Below are 19,427 nucleotides of genomic sequence, written 5' to 3'. Positions count from 1 at the left end.
AAAGAACTGTAGGAATGAGCAAAAGACAAATTATGACGTAATTACTGGTATGTTTTTAATCTCCTAGATCGTACTGACTCATGTTCTGCTCTCATAGGTATTATTAAATGGTTAGGTCATTTTTGGCCTTGTTTAAGAGACTGGTGCTTTAATCAAAATAATCTTATCTCCACCATCCTTTGCTTTGTCATTATATTTAATAATAGTATTGCCTATTTGGGTAGGATTGTCTTTTGGCCAGCAAGAAGACAATCAAGACAATGGTAAAAATTAAAACTCCTTCATTGAGAACATTATGAATGATCAAGCATTAAGGAGAAAAGGTGCCATTAGACTGCAGTAGAACTGGTTTGAGCATATGACACAGGTAGCATGTAATGTTATACATTTTCATGCATAACATTACCTCAGATATTCTTCCTTGCAAGTTGCTTTTCTGCTTTTCTTCTTTTGAAAGCGACTATGTCATCCTGCAGCAAACCATGACCCATTTGCCTGTGAACGATATCAAAATAGTGACGTAAAAACAAAAAACACAGTTAGGTGGATAGCAAGAGGGTATCCTGCTCCGGGACCACATGGTCTCTCCGCTTACCCTGACTTCAGCACTGGCGGGACAGGTAACGGTTTTGTAAAACCTTCTTTTCCAACCAGCCAGAATGTCTCTTCAATACCTTTACCCTTATCCAAAAGAGACAAAGGACAACATTACAAGAAGGCTTTGGAGGAACTCCGTTGTTCCACCCAAGATGGGCTAATAAGCCTTCATTCCAATATAGAAGACGCAATAATACATATACCAATATTTTAGACATACTAGAATCAATATATACAGACACGTTACTTGAAGTAAATTTGCAGTGAGTTAATAAGGAGGCGGGAATTTCTGAACTCTCATTCTGAAAATGTTAATTGCCTTGTTGTCATGCCGTTCCAATGGCTTCAGTACTTTTTGAAGCACTGACCATAAACACATTCACAGCTCATAATTTCTGATCTAATGATGACTTTTTAATCTGTAGACTTGCTCCAGGTCCGGGGCTCAGAAAGGGATGAAGCCAGAGGCAGCCAGGCAACCAATATACCTAGAAGGAGATCAACAGTGGCAGCCACTAATTATTTTACTGCAGGTTTCCTTTAATGGAACAAGGCTTTATTAAATGCAGAGCTTGAAATGTATTGTTAGTTTCATATTTCATGTAATTTGATGTAAGAAGTGAAAATGTTTCCTATCTACCAATTCATCTTTCAAGGACAAACATACCTTTACCACAAATATGATATTGTCACATTATGGTCCTCACAGAAGATCAATAATAATATCTTCTCATGATGGTAGAAATTTCTTGATCTGTTTGGTCAAACTAGCTGCATTTGTTTTTTTCATATTTTTTTTCTATTCACTCATAATAACTCTGATAACATTATGGTTACAAGATCTGCCTGCTCCCATAATACAGTCAGCATCCTTTTGTCCACCCCATGCCACCACTTTAGCATTCTCCAAGTAATCATCTCAAAGGCTATGCATATTCATAAGCTGATCTTTGTATATTGTAAAAACAGAAGTCTTTTTAAATTCTTTCCTGGAAACTAGGCACAGATGTACAGAAAAGGTTTTCTTAATAGATTCAACATAAAGCAGGTTATGTACAAATAAGTAAACATGGCTAATATGAATGATGAAATAGAATTCTAAAAGGCTTCTTTGGTTCAGAAAAAAATAAGAGTCATTGCAAAAAAAACAAGAGAGAAATGCTGCAACAATGCTGCAACAATTTAGAAGTCAATCTTGAAATAGTTTACATTATTCTTGAAATTATAGTCTTATTCTTGTAATAGAGAAATGTTAAACCTTAGTATCAGTTTGGGAATAGAAAAAATCATAAAATAAATCAACATGCAAGGCTTAGTTCAAAGTTGACTTATTAAAAAAAAAAGATGTTCCCTCACATGATTTCTGCTGAAGAATTGTTCTGTCTAACCTACCCCTCCAATAGAGGTCACATGAATAATTAAGCCTTTAGATATGTGATGGTTACTGAAGGGAACCTAGAGCAAAGCTTTTTCCAGGAGAACACCTAACCACGCAGAACCAATTACAGTTCACATTGCATATACTGCAGAAACTCCCAATATAATTTATATAACTACCACTGGCTACATAAAAATAAATAAACCTAATACAGATATTCCTCACAACTGTCTTTTTTAGTTGAACAACCCTTGTTTAGAGGCTTGATACTAACTCCAATTTTTTAAAACTGACAGTTAACCATCCGTTTTCTACAGTAACTTTTCTACATCAATTTTCTGATCAATATATGGTCATCAAATGGTCACGACCGTTACTACTTTCTACATTATCAGCTAGTGTTCACTGTGTTCATTATCACTGTGTTCATGACAAAATGCCTTTGAAGTCTTACAATTCCATAGAAACTGACCTAAGTACAAAATAACTAGTGATATCTTACAGGGAGCCTGTTGTGCAGAAATTCAAGTCACTTACCTTCAGCTCTGTCCTTCCTCTTAATTCCAGTATGTATCCTTCTTTTAAAGATCTGAGTGTTTTCACAGTGCTCTGATTGACATGGATTCGATAGGCTGGGGAGAAAAAAGACGTAACATTAAAATGTTTTACAAGAAATGTAATTGTGCTTTCATTTCTTCTAATTAGCATAAGCTACTATAAGTTATTGGAAATGTATCAGCATTGTCAATATGAACCAATCATAGTCCATTTTTGTTCCTTATTCTATAACAAATTAGAAAACAAAAGAAAGTCTGTAAGTGGAAGCTGTAAATACATAGATTCTCTTCTTTCAGATGTTATGTATATATATTTGAGGCCCACGAATACTTTGTCGTAGCCAGTAGTTTGTGTTAAGCCCACCTCTTGTCAGTGTGGTTATACATTTAGTGTTCTGTAAATAAAAGTAACAAACAATGAATTTAACAATAAAGCTCCTATTAGGCAAAAAGGCATAGGTACAATAGGTAAAAAATATAGAAAAAGTAATACATTTAGTCAAATACGTAAACAATTGTTACATTCTAGTAAAGCAATAATTTTTTGTGTAAGGCCTTGTTCACACCAAATGCAGAGCAGATCAGCTCAGGTCTCTGCACACGCAGTGCAGTGGGTTGTGCCGCTTTTTTGATGCGTTCCGGGTCATTTTTTTGCTTTAGTTTAACATGGGCTTTCAGTGCGTTCCAGGCATTTGCATGCATTTTTGATGTGTTTTTGATGTGTTTCCATGCGTTCCAGAGCAGATCCAGAGCAGGTAAAATAGGGCTTGCTGCAGTTTTTTCACCGCACGCTGCAATGTGAACTGGAGCAAAAAATACCATAGGAATACATTGGACGCAGTTTTGATCCGGTCTGCAACTGCTCTGCTCTGCACCTGCTCCGCGCTTGGTGTGAACAAGGCCTAACAGTATAAACAATAACAATGTACAAATACTGAAATACATTTTATGTATTGTAAATCTATATTCATTTACCTAATCACCAGATTGTTTATTTTTAACAGACTTTTCTTTGAATCAGTTGTTTTTACTCACGTGACCCTGTTGATTCCATACGGGAAGCAGTATTTACTGTGTCCCCAAACAGGCAGTACCTTGGCATTGTCAGGCCTACTACACCAGCTACCACAGGCCCTAAGGGGAGAAGGTATGGAAGTATTATTGATTCACATTAGCCGGTAATATACAGACATGTTTTAATTTGATTTTAATTTAATATTTGTCTGACTGATTTTTTAAATTACTATGGGGGGAATTTATCAAAACTGGAACAGAATCTGGAGCAGTTGCCCATGGCAACCAATCAGCTTCTCTCTTTAGTTTGTTCTGTTAAGATTTGAAAATGAAAGATAGACGCCGATTGGTTGCCATGCACAGCTGCTCAAGATTTACTCTGCTCCAGTTTTGATAAATCCCCCTCTACAGTATATATTTTACAAATACATTCCAAGACATTCCTATGTCAAATTGCAAACAATTTTATACAGCTACAAAAAGGGAAAGCACTAAAATATGTTGCTGCACAGCAATTATCAAATGTGTAATGATGCAATTACAAAAAATGTATACAGAAATACAAACAAATGTACTGAAAATCATAATGAATACTAGTAAACAGTAGCTTACCCGTGATACATATACTGGATAAAAAGTGGTTCTCACCAATCTCACCAATATCTGTAGGGGATCTAGGTCTTAGGGCTTGTTCACATCACTTCAGTTGAGCTGTGTTGATCTATATAGATCAATGCAGGCTTAATGCCAGGGCACATAGAGAACAACTGTATTATATGTGCCCTGTTCACACTACAACACTACCTTGAAGTCGGTTGCAATGTGTCTCATAAAAATCTAGACATGCATTTTTTCCCAACGCACCTCACCTCATGTCTCTGCTGGTCACCGCACCGCAGCCTGGCTGAGGTCCGTAGGAAAAAAAGTTTTAAAAACGCAAGCCACCACCTCTCCCCGCCGCTGCACAATGGACCCATTTAATGTACGGGCTGGTGTGAACAAGTCAAGAGTATAAAGCAATATTAACCTTAGCAAACCAACCAATACTAACTTTCAGGCTCTGTAATGTGCAGTAGTAAACATAGACAAAGTTAATGAATGTCAGAGCTGACGCTTAAAAGAAAATGTTCATGTACTGACTATGGTAGAGTGCAAATCCCAGGGAGCAAGAAGAAGGATTAACCAGTCAAATGAGTAGGTAAACCAACAAGCCCCAGCTTTAAAATATTGTGGCAGAACCACTTCATCAGGGTGTATTTTTGTATACTCATGTTTTTGGTAATTGCAAAAGTAAACGTCTTTTGTAATTCCTGTGCAGCAACTTGCTGCGTTCTCTTTTTTTGTGGCCTATTAAAGATACATGACATATACTTATATAAAACATAAGGAATCAGTATTTAACACTGCGGTAATATCCTTGTTGTTAACAATACAGAAATATATTTGAATTTTCTGAGGCTAATGTCTTCAAATTAATTGTTAGACTGTTTTCTAAACAAAATGGTAAGGTCATAAAAACGATGGCAGACATTGCTAATATAAATATAATAAGGAAAACTGCTCAAACAATTAATGTACTACAACACTTAAGGTGAGTTATTTACAAGTGATCGGACTGTGATTGTGTATAAAGCAACATCTCATGTGATCATACTAATACTGTATGTTAAGAGAGCAGACCAAATCTCTCTAACTTAGTTTTTATATGGAGGACCATTAAAATGTGTGTAAAGCCAAAGCATTCTATTTCAGTCTTGGATTGAGTATGGAATAGTTAAAACCTTTTCAGTCTTTAGTGCTGTGTCCAATTAATGTGATTTCACTTCCTGGCCCAGAGACACAAATGGAAGTGAGAGGAAATGTGAAAATAATTCATTTCATAGACAGCTGTTTCCAGACAAGGTGCCCCTACTGGAAAAGTTCCTCTCACCTCCTGTTCTGGAGACGACCATAACATTTTGGATTTCCTATTACTTTCTCTCATTACAAAGTAAAAAAACATGACTATCTAATGCTTCCTCACTCAATCCAAAACTAAAGAAAAAAGTTTGGGATTTAGGTACACATTAAGCTGGTAAATGTAAAAGCAATGTGAAAACCTGTTACAATGATCTGAAACGTTATAGGTCGCCGAGGTCCATGAATTCATTGAACCAACATAAGATCCAAAGAGCTATAGATTTACAGAGAGATGGCACACAGGTAAGAATTTTAGATATATTGGTTAACTGACTGCCCACCAGCAGATCTGATGAGGATGGAGATAACATAGGGATGTACCCTGTTTATCCATGAGAAAGTACTTTACCTGAATGTAGGCCAATACGTATCTTAACAGGGACATCAGGCATATGTCTCATTTTGAAAGATCCTACAGAGCTGAGAATATCCAGGGACATGTTGGCAATCTCCGCTGCATGCCTGTTCCCGTTCCTCTTAGGAAGGCCTGATGCGACCATGTAGGCATCTCCTATTGTCTCTACCTGTTATCACAAAACCCATGACAGAACCATCATTTATTATGGTGTACAAGATATTAAAGAAGGCTGTAACATATACTCATTTGTTCACTCCTTTTTTTTTGCATTGTAAATTGCATTGCACTATTTTTCCCTATTATTGCACTAAGCAATCAATGTTTTTGTACATATATATTTGCACAGATTTGTGTATATTTGCACAATTCTGCTTTTTTGCCCTGATGTAAATGACATTTTCACACATGGGAATGGTTTTATTCAGGATTGATTTATTTTATTTTTGTATACTTGTTTTCTTTATTCAGTGCTAAAATCTCTGTATGTACAGTACACTTGGCAATAGATTATATTGATGAAGGAGGTATTTGCTCAACCTCTGCAAGTTGGCATGCACTTAATCCCAATAAATGTATATACATGCATTTCAAGCACATATGCATGCATATTACATTAAAAATCAGAGTATGGAACCACAAGATTGATGGCCCAGCAAACCAACATACCAAAACAGCTAGCCCACCACTATATATAGAGGTCAATGGACTCTACAAACAGCAGTCCTGCAATGTGCAAAGTTTCTAAATGTTTTGATTGTGCACATTCAAACAACCTAACAGCAGGCCAGTGCAGATGTCTGTACCCTGAATAAATACCCATATTCTTTAGCCATGTTCTTTTTACTCAAACATTAAAAAATGAATGTAGTTGATAAATTAAACATAATCTCAAATTCCATGCCGCAGCTACAGTTATGTGTTAAAGACTAGTCATAACTTACCTTATATACATCATGATTTCCAATGACCGCATCAAATAATGTGTACAGGTCATTGAGAAGGTCTACTACCTCAATGGGCTCGCTCATGGCTGATATGGTGGTAAAACCCACTATATCACTGAAGTATAAGGTAACCTCATCAAACCATTCAGGTTCCACTGTGCAGCCTGTTTTCAGTGCTTCTGCCACAGATCTGAAAGCCAAGCAGTAGAAAAAAGGCATATCATAAAAAATTATGGCAATCATTGATTGTAACATACCCTTTCAACTGGAAATATGCAATATGTGCTTTCCCTATTTAACATTAAGATAAGTGTTTTCTGAGTTGTTTTTAAAAAATAAACTACTCACGGAGGTAACATTTGAGTTAAGAGCTTTTCAGTTTTCTGTTTTTCTATCTCCAGTTCTTCTGTTCTCTCACGTATTAAGTCTTCTAGGTTACTTGAATATTGTTCCAACATGCGCAGCATGGAATCAATAATGTTTGTTTTCTTTCCTTTATTGATGTTTTTAAACTGTTTGTTATTCAGAAACAAAGAAAACAGTAGGTATTTAACAGAGCGTACAAGGTACAAGGTGACAACATGTAACACACTACATTTTTCAACTGAATGTAGAAAACAAGAATTGACATTTTCCAGAGTTACTTCTCCTGTTCCTCTAAGCCAGGGGTAGCCAAACTCTGGCCCTCCAGCTGTGGTGAAACTACAAATCCCATGATGCATCTCTCTCCAGGAGTCATGTCTGTGGCTGTGAGAATCTTGCAATGCCTCATGGGATTTGTAGTTCTACCACAGCTGGAGGGCCGGAGTTTGGCTACCCCTGCTCTAAGCCAACTGCCATGCACCACTCCTTCTAACCTCTAGGCATGCAAAAGCTGGGGACATGAAAGAGAACATGAGGCTGGAAGAGACAAAATGCCTATTTTTGTTATCAGTACACCTATAATTAACTACTAGAAAAGTACAGAAATATGTCTAAATCTAATTGCAGATTGGAACTAGGTGTATAGACATGAGGATGGACTGTAAGTATGAAGTACACTATTCCAGTGTTTATCAACCAATGTCCTTAATTACCCCAAACAGGTCAGGTGTCAAGGTTTTCACTTGTGTGTACATGGTATTATATCAGTATCAGTGATTACTCTGGCTGGTGCATATGAAGGTAATTCTGAAAACATGATCTATGCAACAATCCAGGAGTAGCTGTGTTGCACTGTCATGCAAGACTGCATTCTGGAGCCTTTTATTTTACACAGAAATGCATTACAGAGTTGTCATTGCCATATTGTGGGGGTGACCATGTTTCACTTAATCAGGACTGCTGCACTAGGCCATGCCCAATGTTGCCCATTCACAAATCCGGTTCTGGTTAACCTACCTTTATTGGTAATAGATAGCCTGATCTGCCAATGGCATGAAAATTTAATTCTTAAATAATTGTATTTTACATCCTACTTTGATAATGTTTTTCTACATTTTGCTATCACCTCCGCACTCACAGCCTAATATTTACAACCAATATGCCTGATTTTGTTCAGTAAGGATCAGACCAGGTGTAACTTCCCTACAAAAACAGGACCTATACAGGGTTATTCACAAAAGGGTGAAGAGTTTTGAGAAGGCAGGAAGGAGAAGTGAGCCATCTAGGACAATATAGCTGATTTGGAAAAATTCTCCAATTCAGCGATGTTGTCCTAGATTGTTAACTTGTCCTGCCTTTGTCAAGCTCTTCACCCTTTCATGAATAACCCTGATGATCATAAGATTCAAAACTCTAGCACTTCAAAAATCAAACACTCAAAATAAAAAATATTATTCAACTTGCTGAAAAATCTTTGTGCAAACAGGCACTGGCCATTTTATTTTTTGATGAAGAAAATGAACAAAGGGTTTGCTATGCCAGGTTTGCCCTTTAGCTAAATCAGAGAGAAGATTGCACTAGATACCAACAGTTTTGCTTTGAGATCACAAGCAGTTTTCTACGGCTTGTTCTCAGTGAGAAATGTGCCCATATATGTCTTTTTTACAGATACAGGCAACCTACTTGATCAAATATTTCATCAAAAGAATGACGTCTGTCCGGCACTTCGTTCCAGCATTGTTTCATGAGTACAATGCACTCCATAGGAGCATGGTCAGGAGAGACCACTGGGCGGCACAAAGGAGGTGGTTTTTTAATCTTTGGGATGATTTCTAATAAAAAGGGAACAAAAAGTTGTAAAAATCTACAAGAATGATAAGCTTACTCATTTAGCATTGATAATAATAAGTGGTTACACAATATATACAGTAAATGAGTCAAAGCATACACAAACGTGCACATTTTCATGCAGGTGTTGTTTTGCAGTTATTCTAACTACTGTTAAGAGACAAGTGTTTTTAGTATTGTACACCTACATTTTGGAAGCCAGCATCTCATTGGATGTGACAGTGTTGTAGCGTCTCTACTTTAATGGGGTTAAAGAAAAAATGATATCATCCTATGGATATAATTAAATTTTTTTGACTGCTCCAGTTTGTATATACAAACCTTACTGTGCAGCGAAGTTGACAGACTGCCTCATTTTATTTAACATATTATGTACTTTCTTTGTGTATTTCAACACAGAGAGCAGGAGCTTTATTGAGCTGACATTCTTAATAATCATTAAAAACAGAAAGTGCATAGCAGATCAGTGGTGAACGTTTGCATAAGTTGACCGTAAAGTCAATTAGACATTATTATTGCAAAATATTGAAAGCAATTATGGTAAACGGACATTTATGCTCATCCACATGTTCCTCAGGAAGGCTCTGTTACCTTCTGGAGTCTGTTCCAATGTGCAAAATGGAGGTCCACGCACCACAACCTCCTGCATGATTATGGAAAAGCTATAAACATCTCCAGCAAATGTGCCATGCAGTGCTGCATGTGGATCTCTCAGAAGCTCTGGTGCTGTCCATAGCAACTCTGAAAAAACAGGGACAATTATTAGTCTGGGAAAAGCTCAGAAAAAAAATACTTGCTGAAAATACATTTCTTTTCCTTTAACAAAGTAAAACCCTCCACTCTCTGGATTTGGCAACTGTAATTGTGGCTGTCACCCAGAGATATTCCGCCTTAAAATGTGGCTATGCACCTGGCCCCAGCAAGCTTTCATCCCTGAGCATCAAAAATCATCCTAGACATCTATGGAGCTGGAGCTCAGGCACTTAAAGTAACCCTAAGTCTACACCTTACCCAGTGGTGTATTCTGGTTTGGGGCTGCCCTAGGCAAGACACAACTCGGGCGTCCCCCACGACTAAATTTACCCCACCCCTTCCTGTTTAATACTTTTTGCGTAACCTGTCAGTCGCTGGATACAGTGCGCACACTGTATCCAGCTTTTGACATGTTCCACTATTAGCGCAGCAGGAAAGCTGTGGTCCCTGGTGGGCTCTACAGGATCTGTGGTGGTCTCTGCGGGGTCTCAGGTGGGCTGTGAAGGATCTCTGGTGGGCTCTGCAGGGTCCACCATAGACCCCGCAGAGGCCATCACAGATCCTGCAAAGCCCCCCTGAAACCCAGCAAGGCCCCCTACAGATCCTGCAGAGAGCCCCTCAGGGGGGCTGTGCAGGATCTATGGTGGGCTTTGCAGGCTGCAGAGCCCCCTACAGATTCTGCAAAGCCCACCACAGATCCTGCAAAGCCCCCTGAGACCTGACAAAGCCACCCACAGATCCTGCAGTCTGCAGGATCTCAGGGGGGCTGTGCAGGATCTATGGTGGGCTTTGCAGGCTACAGAGCCCCCTACAGATCCTGCAGAGCCCACCAAAGGGTATTGTACAGCCCACCTGAGACTCTTGGTTGGGCTGTGCAGAATCTATGCTGGGCTCTGCCAGCACAGTCCTCTTACCTGGCACGGAAAACCCCGCCTCCTCCGTCGCCGTCTCTGCCCACCCGCCTCCTCCGTCTTCCCCCCCTTTGCCTCCTCCATCTCTGCCCCATCTCTTCTGTCTCCACCCCCAGCTTCCTGCCTCCTACTGCTCCGTCCCCCTCTCCTCCTGCTCCACCGCCCACCGATTCCTCCCCGTTCACATTAAATGTTTTGGGAGGTGGCATTCTTGCCGCCCCCCTGGAATCTGCCGCCCGAGGCAAACGCCTTGTTTGCCTTGCGGCAGGTATGCCCCTGTCCTTACCGTAGTCATACCTCTTGCCCTAACTGTAGGCTATTCCTAAGCTTAGACGAAGACTGCTCAGTTATCCCCATCACAAATCTAACTACAGTTCTGGTTGGAGAGCTTCAAATGCTTGCATATTATCTCATAATGTACGTTTTTTCTTCCTCTTCATGAAATAAGATTTAAAATGTGCATTAAAAAGATTAAAGCTCACCTCAGATGTACTGGCTGCCTTTTCCAGCACAACTCCAATCTAATCTAAGGTCCCTATTGCACACACATACAGGGACAATTTAGACAGAAGCCATTTAACCTTCTAGCATGTCTTTGGAGTGTGGCAAGAAACTGGAGTAACTAAATGAAACCCCACAGGGAGAAAATGCAAAGTCCTTGCAGTTAGTGTCCGGATCAGGATTTGAACCAAATGACCCTGAGTGCTACACGTCAGAAGTGCTAACCTCTAAGCCACTGTGCCATTCCTGTTAACAGAGCTCAGATCATACCACCAAATTGAGATGTGCAGCATGTAGTTCTTTTGTTCAGTAGAACATGGTGGGAATAATCGCATCATACCACACTGTGCCGACAGAACCTAATGACATTTCAAAAAACTTCTAATAAAAAAAGTAAACACCAGGATTGGCATATCAGCACTGCTACCTGGCAGCGCACCCCAGGGCCCGTGCCTTCAGCATGTTGTTTATGTGAACGTGCCTTAATGCTTTATAGTATATTATATAGATTCAGTTTACCAAGTGCAGAAGGTTCTTCATGTGCAATCCTTTGAGTCTGTAAGATTTCATTGTACCCATAATCTGTGATTTTTAACACAAAGCGTCCATCTACTACACAATTACGGGATTTGAGTCGACCATGAATAAACTTTCTGTGATGTAAATACTTCATGCCCTGTGCAAGACACAAGTGAAAATAAATATTCAATCATTTAGAAAATAAAGCATACTTTTAGACATACAAAAATACAGAACAAGCATTATATATTTTGACATTGTTTACAGTATACAAATTAAGTCATAAGAGTATTCCTACTAAAGATTAGGTTGCCCTAGGTACATGTGTATAATTAAGCCCTTGTTTACATGCTCCGCCCAAGGATATATTACATTATGCCCCCACCTTTAAAAAAATATATAAATCTTTGATGAAAAAATTGAAAATATATTTACCTTGCACTCGACTTCTGCACTGGAGAGATTTACTTACAATCCTTCCAGGGTGAATCTGGGAACACTGAGTATCCCAAATCTAATAGGAAAGAGTGTCTTCTCACGAGATTTGGAATCCTCATGGTTCCCAGCATCTTGTGGGGAAAAAAATGTGATGTTAACCTCTCCAATGCAAAAATTGGTGGAAGCTAAGTATGCTTTCTAACTTTTATTCAAATTGTATATTTTGTTTCACAGATATCATGCAATGTTTTAGAATGGAGGTGGGAGGCCTGATGTAGTATATATAGAGAGAGAGAGGTTTTTTTTTCTAATATGTTATTTTTTCAGCATCTGACAATTTTTTTCCTTTGCTTTTCTTTAATGAAATAGTTTTGCTTTTTTAAAAAGCACCATTGAGCAAATCTGCAAATCTCCCCACAGTTATTTTATCTTCTCTATATTCTATCTTCTCTTTCTTATTCAGGGATGATAATCTTCTCACAATATAATAGCTTAGGACACGGTTAGGTGTTAAGGAATGTATGCCATATCTTAGTGTACTACCGTACTTAAGGGCTAGTTTAGGCAGGCATTGCTTATACAGGTGAATTGGACTTCAAGCATCTTGCAGTATGTGCCTCTCCATTCTTCCACCATACTCTGGTTCCTTGGTTTCCAAATGAGATCAGAAAAGAGGACTTTGGACATGTGAAATAAATGAACTTTTGCACGATATTCTAATTATTCGAGTTTCACCTGTAAATGCAGCACTTTACATTCAAACACAGTATTGTATTTGAATGCAAAGTTTAGCAGGAGTTACATTTGACATGTTTTGTACAAAAAAATGCAAAGTAAAGCTGGTCAAAAGCAGCCTTGGAGTACTCCTTCTCACTACACAAAGTAAATGGTAATATGGTGATGCTTCAATCGTACATCAAAAAGCAGAAAAACAAAGGGAGTAATGCTGGTTACTTGCTGTCCAATAAACCCCTGGAGAAATCCTTACACTATTATTATTGTCTTCCTGGTCCTCTGACTTTTCTATTAGGCCCAAGGCTGTGAGGGACAGGCAAGGATATACAGAGAATAAATTGAACCAAAGCTTCATAACGCTCACAAGCCCCTATTATCCCCTCTCACAGGATCACTGATGTGCACCTTAGCCACCCCTAAACTGGAAAGCCTTAGCGCCACTCTTCCAGATCAAACACCCTACTGATGTCCCAGATTGTGTTCAAGGCAGATCTCCTGGGTTGTCATTCCACATTGGCATTTTCATCTTCTAGTTGCCCTTCTCCTGCAGAACCACAACCAGGGGAAGTCATTGTTCCTGCTGTGTCGAAGCAGCCCCTGTACATACAGTATATCCAGGCTTAATGCTGCCTGTGCCCAGAGCCCCTCTGTCTCTTGCCATCCTGGATTGTGCCACCCCCTTTCTCGTGGGCACATTGCATCTTATTCTCACCTGCAATGCCACCGCCAGTGGCAGAACCCCTGGGGACCTCTTACCTGACCCTAGGGTCCTGTGGATCCCTGTTGAGAAACCCTCTTCTAAAGCATTATAAACCAGTGTGCTGAAAACATGCTACAGCATTTAATGGTTTTATTTTTTTTATTTCCTCTTTACTATTGAGAGGCATTATGAGTAGATCTACAAAACAAACTGCTTCTGGTTTGTGTAAACAGGTCATAGTTCTTATATACACCATAAACAGCGATTGAATACCAAGTAGTGACATACTGGTCATACTTATCTTTAGCTATAAAAAATGATCCTGTAGTGCTTTGATAATTTGGTTTGTTCAACCAGAAATGATAGTGAACCCCATGGATCAGCACTGGAAAACAATGACCTGCTATTTAATTGATTTTTTTAACTGTCTGATGCCGATCATAAACATGTCAATCTGAGCTTTTGATAAAACAATCCCTTTGAGTATCTGATCAGATCTAACAATTAGCAAACATTTGTCATAGCCTTTTCAATCATTTTCAGTAATTTTGCAGAATTAGATCAAACATAAGCGCTATCATATGAGTTGGGAAATTCCAGTCATTTTGAAGCTGATTATGTGGTGTATGAAGAAAGTCATTGATTGTGAAGGTCATGTTCAATTTTTGTTGACTTTTTCTAATAAACAGTTGATTGAATTAATATACTGTAGATGACTATAATATCTGTATTGTATTAAGTCATCAGGGTTGATTTACTAAAGGAAAAGCACTTTGCAAGGGAATGTTTTAATTGCAAGGGAATTTTCACTTTGCCTAATGAATGTGGGGAAGCTACACTGACTTCAATTATCCAATCACGTGCAAACAACGTTCCTGGTTTTTTAAATTTTCCTTGCTTGTGATTTGGTATTCTTTGCAATGTGCAATGTTTTCCATATTCAATTAATAAAAATTCCTTTTTGAAGTGAAAATTCTCTTGCAAAGTGATCATGCTTTACTCCTTTAGAAAATCATTAGACAAATATGATCTATTGCATGAACAAAATACACTGCTTGTACGTCCAGCATCAGGAAATCAGTTTTAGCCCACAGCATCCATTACAATACTCCAACATTGTGATAGCCTAATGAAAGAGATGAAAGGGGAAATGTAAGCAACAGGAACACATGTCCATTCTACTTTCTTGGTAAAAAAAAGGGACATGGGGTCTATAAAACAGTGAAGTAAAAGTAAGAATCATGTGGCGGTCCTGATCTCTGAAGGTATTGTGGTTGCCATCTCTCACTGCCCATTAGCAGATATGCAGAACTCTGTATCATTTTACAGAAAATTGCCCTCAATCTACAAAACAATTATTTCATAATAGATTTGAGTTGGAGGTATTCTTTAGGAAATCAAAGGTAAGATATGTTTGTCTTTCTTACCTTGATAAGATCTAAAAGAAGGGAAGATTTAAACATCCAGTCAAGTTTGACATCTTTATTTCGAAGGAGGTCCTCTAAGCTGCCCCTGGAACAAAATTCCGTGACAATGGCAAAGACTCCGCAGTCATGGAAGAACCCAAGGAATGGGTTAACATTTTCGTGACGCATGTCCTTCATCTGTCCACAGAAATATACAAAGCAGTAGCATAAGTCCAAGGCACTGTAATACAATGGTTAAATATAAGCTGTGAACAGGACGTTGCTCACCATTTCAAAAACATCACTTGTTCCAGGCTTAATGTCTCCAAAATCACCTGATGGGAACTTTTTCATCCATACCCAGTCACCCTTAAAAGAAGGAATGTTTATGTAACATTGTGTACATTTAGAGGTATCTACTGAATGCTAAAGGTTCAAATCAAATTCATGCTGAGTTTAAATAAATATGCTATATACACTGATGTCCTAAATAATTTTTGGGAAAGGAAAACATTGCCTGCTGCGCTCCCTTCTTTAATAGATGTAAAGTTCTTAAGGTTTATAATAGCTTCAAAGAATACCACAAAAGGTGACATCAGACTAAGAGCACCATCATGTTTTTTTTATGGATATATTCAAATAGTCATGTGCAAATTATTTACGTGCATAGGAACCCACACAGCTGCCATGTGACTGGGTGCTACTGATGCTTGTTGCTTGCACTTTCTGTCTGTTTTCCCCCTGAAAGCCTATTCTTCTAACGTTCATGCAATGCCAGTGGTATCAAATGCTGCTGCCTGTAATGACTTGCATGCACAAACTATCTGCATGCTTTATAGCTAAACTTCAGGCAGACATAAAATAAACTCACCAATTAATGAAAATATGTGGTCATTAAAAATGATTACATTTATTTTAAATGCAACTAGTATGAGCACCCAAGACTTGATATCAGCCTCTTGTTGGTATCAGCCTCTTGTAATCCCTCTACAGCAGCAGTTAGGCTGGGAGAAGGAAAGGCAGCATTAGGTGCCAATCAGCTATGCTGCAGTGCACAAGAGCTAGCAATGAAAATTCTGAAAGGAAAAGAGAGTAGTGTTGCTCCTTCACTATCCAATGCCAAGCTGGAGGTGAGAAGGCGACCTACCTGTATTCCTAAACTGTAGTAGAGAAAAGTCAGGTCACCAACCTGGCTCTGCCATCTGATAGAGCTATGTAGGTCTCAGAACTGGCTGGACAGAAATACAAACCCTTCTGAAGGTAAAACAGATATATGTATGTCTCTCACTTGTGTATTTAATTGTTTACCTTTGAGTTCAGCAGTAGACTTTAGCATCATCAGTATTTTCAGTAGTTTTGGTATCAATACTATTGGCTAGAATTGAGGATATTTCAAAACCTGGCCTTACTTCTGTGTGGTCAAATTGTATATATATCCAGTCACCTTGGGTGTCTTTACTTGTTTATGGTCGTCTATAAATAAATTAGGGCCTTTATTTACATACATTTACTGGTAGAATATGCCCATAGATAGTCCATGCAGCTATGGGCCCAGTGACTGTAGGGCCTATGTCTTCTGCCCTCCTTTTCAATGAACCCATTGTGGTATGCATTATTCTGATCAAGCTGCCTGCTCAGAATATCTGTATAGTAGTAGCAGTTGCAGATTTACTTTAGCGCAAGTCGAACACCGGCCTGTTATTATCCACTTATATATTATGTAAATCTGCTTAATCTAATGTTTCAGAGAACAAATTAATTATGGCTGTGCAAGCCTTTGTAATGGAGAAGAGATTAATGTATTCAGGGAACAAGATAATGTTTTACTTAGGTAGTTGTTTTGTTAAATATTACCTACCTCGTAGACTGCTACATTGGAGTTTTCATAAGTAGCTGGGGTGAGACTCTTAACAGAACCAGACCTCATTGGAGACCTCATGCTCCTGGTGTCTGACATCACCTGTGCACTGTCACTGGTGCGACTACCATCATTGCTCATTTTCTGTAAAGAAAGTTTCACAGTGTAATATAGATAAGTAACCTGCATTTATACCAGATAGGAGGAATAATTTATGAGGCATAGAAATAATTAAAATAAAAAAATGCTAACCATCTAATAAACTTTGGTTACCATGACTTTGGTTCCCATGACATTTCTGTCGCCAGCTCTAGAGTAAATTCTGAGATTAAATGACCAAAACTGTTAGATTTTGATGCTGATCTTAAACTCTCTATTCACCACTTTGCAAAGATTATTGCAAATGACATACATTTTATTGGGAACATCGGGCTATATCATTCCATATGGGGTGCATAAAAAAAATTGAGGTGAACTGCAAACCAGCAGCATGAGTGTTGCTAGTGATTGAACAGATTGGATCTTTTTTGTTTGATATCATATTAATCATCCTTATTGCTAAAGCAACTAACACACCTACGGTCTTGGTCTAGGATCCAAAGGGCTCCATAGGGGCGACATTGAATTCCACTGTATGATCAATAAAATCTATAAGGCTACTGTTACTTTGAAAAGAAAGTACACTTTTTAGTCAAGATCCTTACTTTTATTCAACTAACCTTGAACCTGTGTCTAGGGAAATGTCACCCTTTGTCAGGCATGCATTTATTAGTGAACTAGTTGTATTTGTATTGGGATCACATTACTCTTACCTTGATACTGATTTGAGGATTAATAAATGTGACATCATTCAGAGTCAGGAGAATTTTGTCAGGCCCTCTAACTAGTTTGATTTTATTAATACGACGCCTGAAAATCACAAGCACAAAGAAGTTTGGGTTATACATTTTCATCACATGAATGGCTAGATTATGTGCATTCCATATACAAAATACATTGTTTGCAGAATCAATATGCAGACTATGAGCCCAATTGGAAATAAATATATTACTGTTGTTGCAGATATTACATACTTGTCTACTGCGAAATATTGGCCCCCAACCACAAAATGGCTACCTCCAATGTCATGGCTACTTTCCTGCCTAATCTCTAAATTAGACAGGTACATGTATATTAGATGTATTATATTAGATCTTAAAATAATACCTTATAACATAAGCAAGTCCATTTATAGAGATGATGGCAACAAGTATGCACAGAAAGATCATTAACGCAAAGGCAGGATCAATACCTAAGAAAAACAGAGAAGTCATTTTAGAAAATGTTATTTATCATTTTAGGCTTTTTGCAGGCTCACATTGGAAAGATATCTGTGAAATAATGAAAGGAGCAACCATATGCCTCCCAGGACCTATATTTACCATTGGCCACTTATAGCCCATTGTATCAAGGGCAAAAAGGTGAGAGAAACAGCACCAAAATACAAGATATTTACAGCAAATTGTGTATGTTTTCCTGTATTTTGTCTCGTCTGACCAATTCTGAACGCTTTAAGATACCTGAAGCAGTCAACCTGAAGAAGACTCAAAAGACACTCTTTATCTCCTATACATAAAGCAGAGATGACTGCTGGCTCCAGCAGTGCATTCTAGTTTAAATATTCTAAATAAAACATTTTTAATGCACTGAGATAAAAAGAGAGTAGCCAGTGTGCAATGGAACAATTGTTCTCACATGCCTAAGATAGGGTGATCTTTAAACACATAAGACTGCTGCCTGCCCTCCACAATGTTGCTGCTGCTGAATCAGGTCTGTGTGGCCTGTCCACAAATATTGGTCTGCATGCATACCAAAAAAACACAGTTTCTGCTATTAAAGGAGCTTTTTCTTGTAATGAAAGGATCATTGCCTCTTCAACTTTCTAGTGATCTGGCTGCCATACCAGCCCAATTGCTTATATACTTTGAATCAAATGACCTGAGGACAGTGGCCTGTCATTGAATGACAACAAATGGGCAGATCTGGACGTGACATCACGTCCAACACTGCCCATTGTTTTCATTCTGCCGGGACCTGAGAAGACCCATTTGACAGCTGCCGGCACAATGTCCACAAATAGGCAGAGCCAGCAGTGATGTCACCACTAGCGCCACCTAGTTGTTGACATTGTACCGGCAGATGTCAAACTTTTATTCTGAGGTGGAAGTTTGTCAGGTGCAGACAGGTTGGCGGGCGTCAGTTTTTTTTGTTTTGATTTCGACGAGTTGGCGTCATCATGGACAATGCTGGACGCCGTGATTGACCTTTGGATTACGTCGCTGGATGCAGTTCTTTAATGTTTTTATTTTTTGTATTTTTTATTAAAGGAATTGCCAAAAACTTTTGTTGTGTTTTTTTTTTTCACTTTAACCCTCTAGTGAATCAGTACCCCTTACTTATTCACAAGGGGAGCAGCACCTGGATTTTTTAAAGGGGTACCCCAATGCAAATAAGCCCCTCTGCCCACAGACTCCCACAACCACCGGGCCAGGGTTGTGGTGGAAGAGGCTGTTGTCCTCATCGGCATAGGGACAAGGTGCTTTTCCGGG

At 38.7% G+C, this 19,427-nt stretch overlaps 1 protein-coding gene across 1 annotated transcript in view; it reads right to left on the bottom strand.

The window, feature by feature from the left end:
* Positions 1–407: 407 nt before the first annotated feature.
* The window catches only part of GUCY2F (guanylate cyclase 2F, retinal), a 60,971-nt gene continuing 41,951 nt past the window's right edge, over positions 408–19,427 (bottom strand). The window contains exons 6-20 of the mRNA XM_018571365.1: positions 18,046–18,130; positions 17,652–17,748; positions 16,840–16,983; positions 15,270–15,350; positions 15,003–15,179; positions 11,703–11,859; positions 9,610–9,759; positions 8,854–9,002; positions 7,156–7,319; positions 6,805–6,997; positions 5,855–6,029; positions 3,568–3,666; positions 2,513–2,607; positions 596–681; positions 408–495 (exon numbers count right to left, since the gene is read on the bottom strand). Of these exons, the coding sequence (XP_018426867.1) occupies positions 408–495; positions 596–681; positions 2,513–2,607; positions 3,568–3,666; positions 5,855–6,029; positions 6,805–6,997; positions 7,156–7,319; positions 8,854–9,002; positions 9,610–9,759; positions 11,703–11,859; positions 15,003–15,179; positions 15,270–15,350; positions 16,840–16,983; positions 17,652–17,748; positions 18,046–18,130 (1,940 nt within the window). The remainder of the gene's footprint in view (positions 496–595; positions 682–2,512; positions 2,608–3,567; positions 3,667–5,854; positions 6,030–6,804; positions 6,998–7,155; positions 7,320–8,853; positions 9,003–9,609; positions 9,760–11,702; positions 11,860–15,002; positions 15,180–15,269; positions 15,351–16,839; positions 16,984–17,651; positions 17,749–18,045; positions 18,131–19,427) is intronic.

Source organism: Nanorana parkeri, unplaced genomic scaffold (genome assembly GCF_000935625.1).
Source record: "Nanorana parkeri isolate BGI_ZX_2015 unplaced genomic scaffold, ASM93562v1 scaffold1744, whole genome shotgun sequence".
Taxonomy (NCBI): Eukaryota; Metazoa; Chordata; class Amphibia; order Anura; family Dicroglossidae; genus Nanorana; species Nanorana parkeri.
Note: the sequence above shows the minus strand (reverse complement) of the source record. Positions and strands in the feature narration are given on the sequence as shown.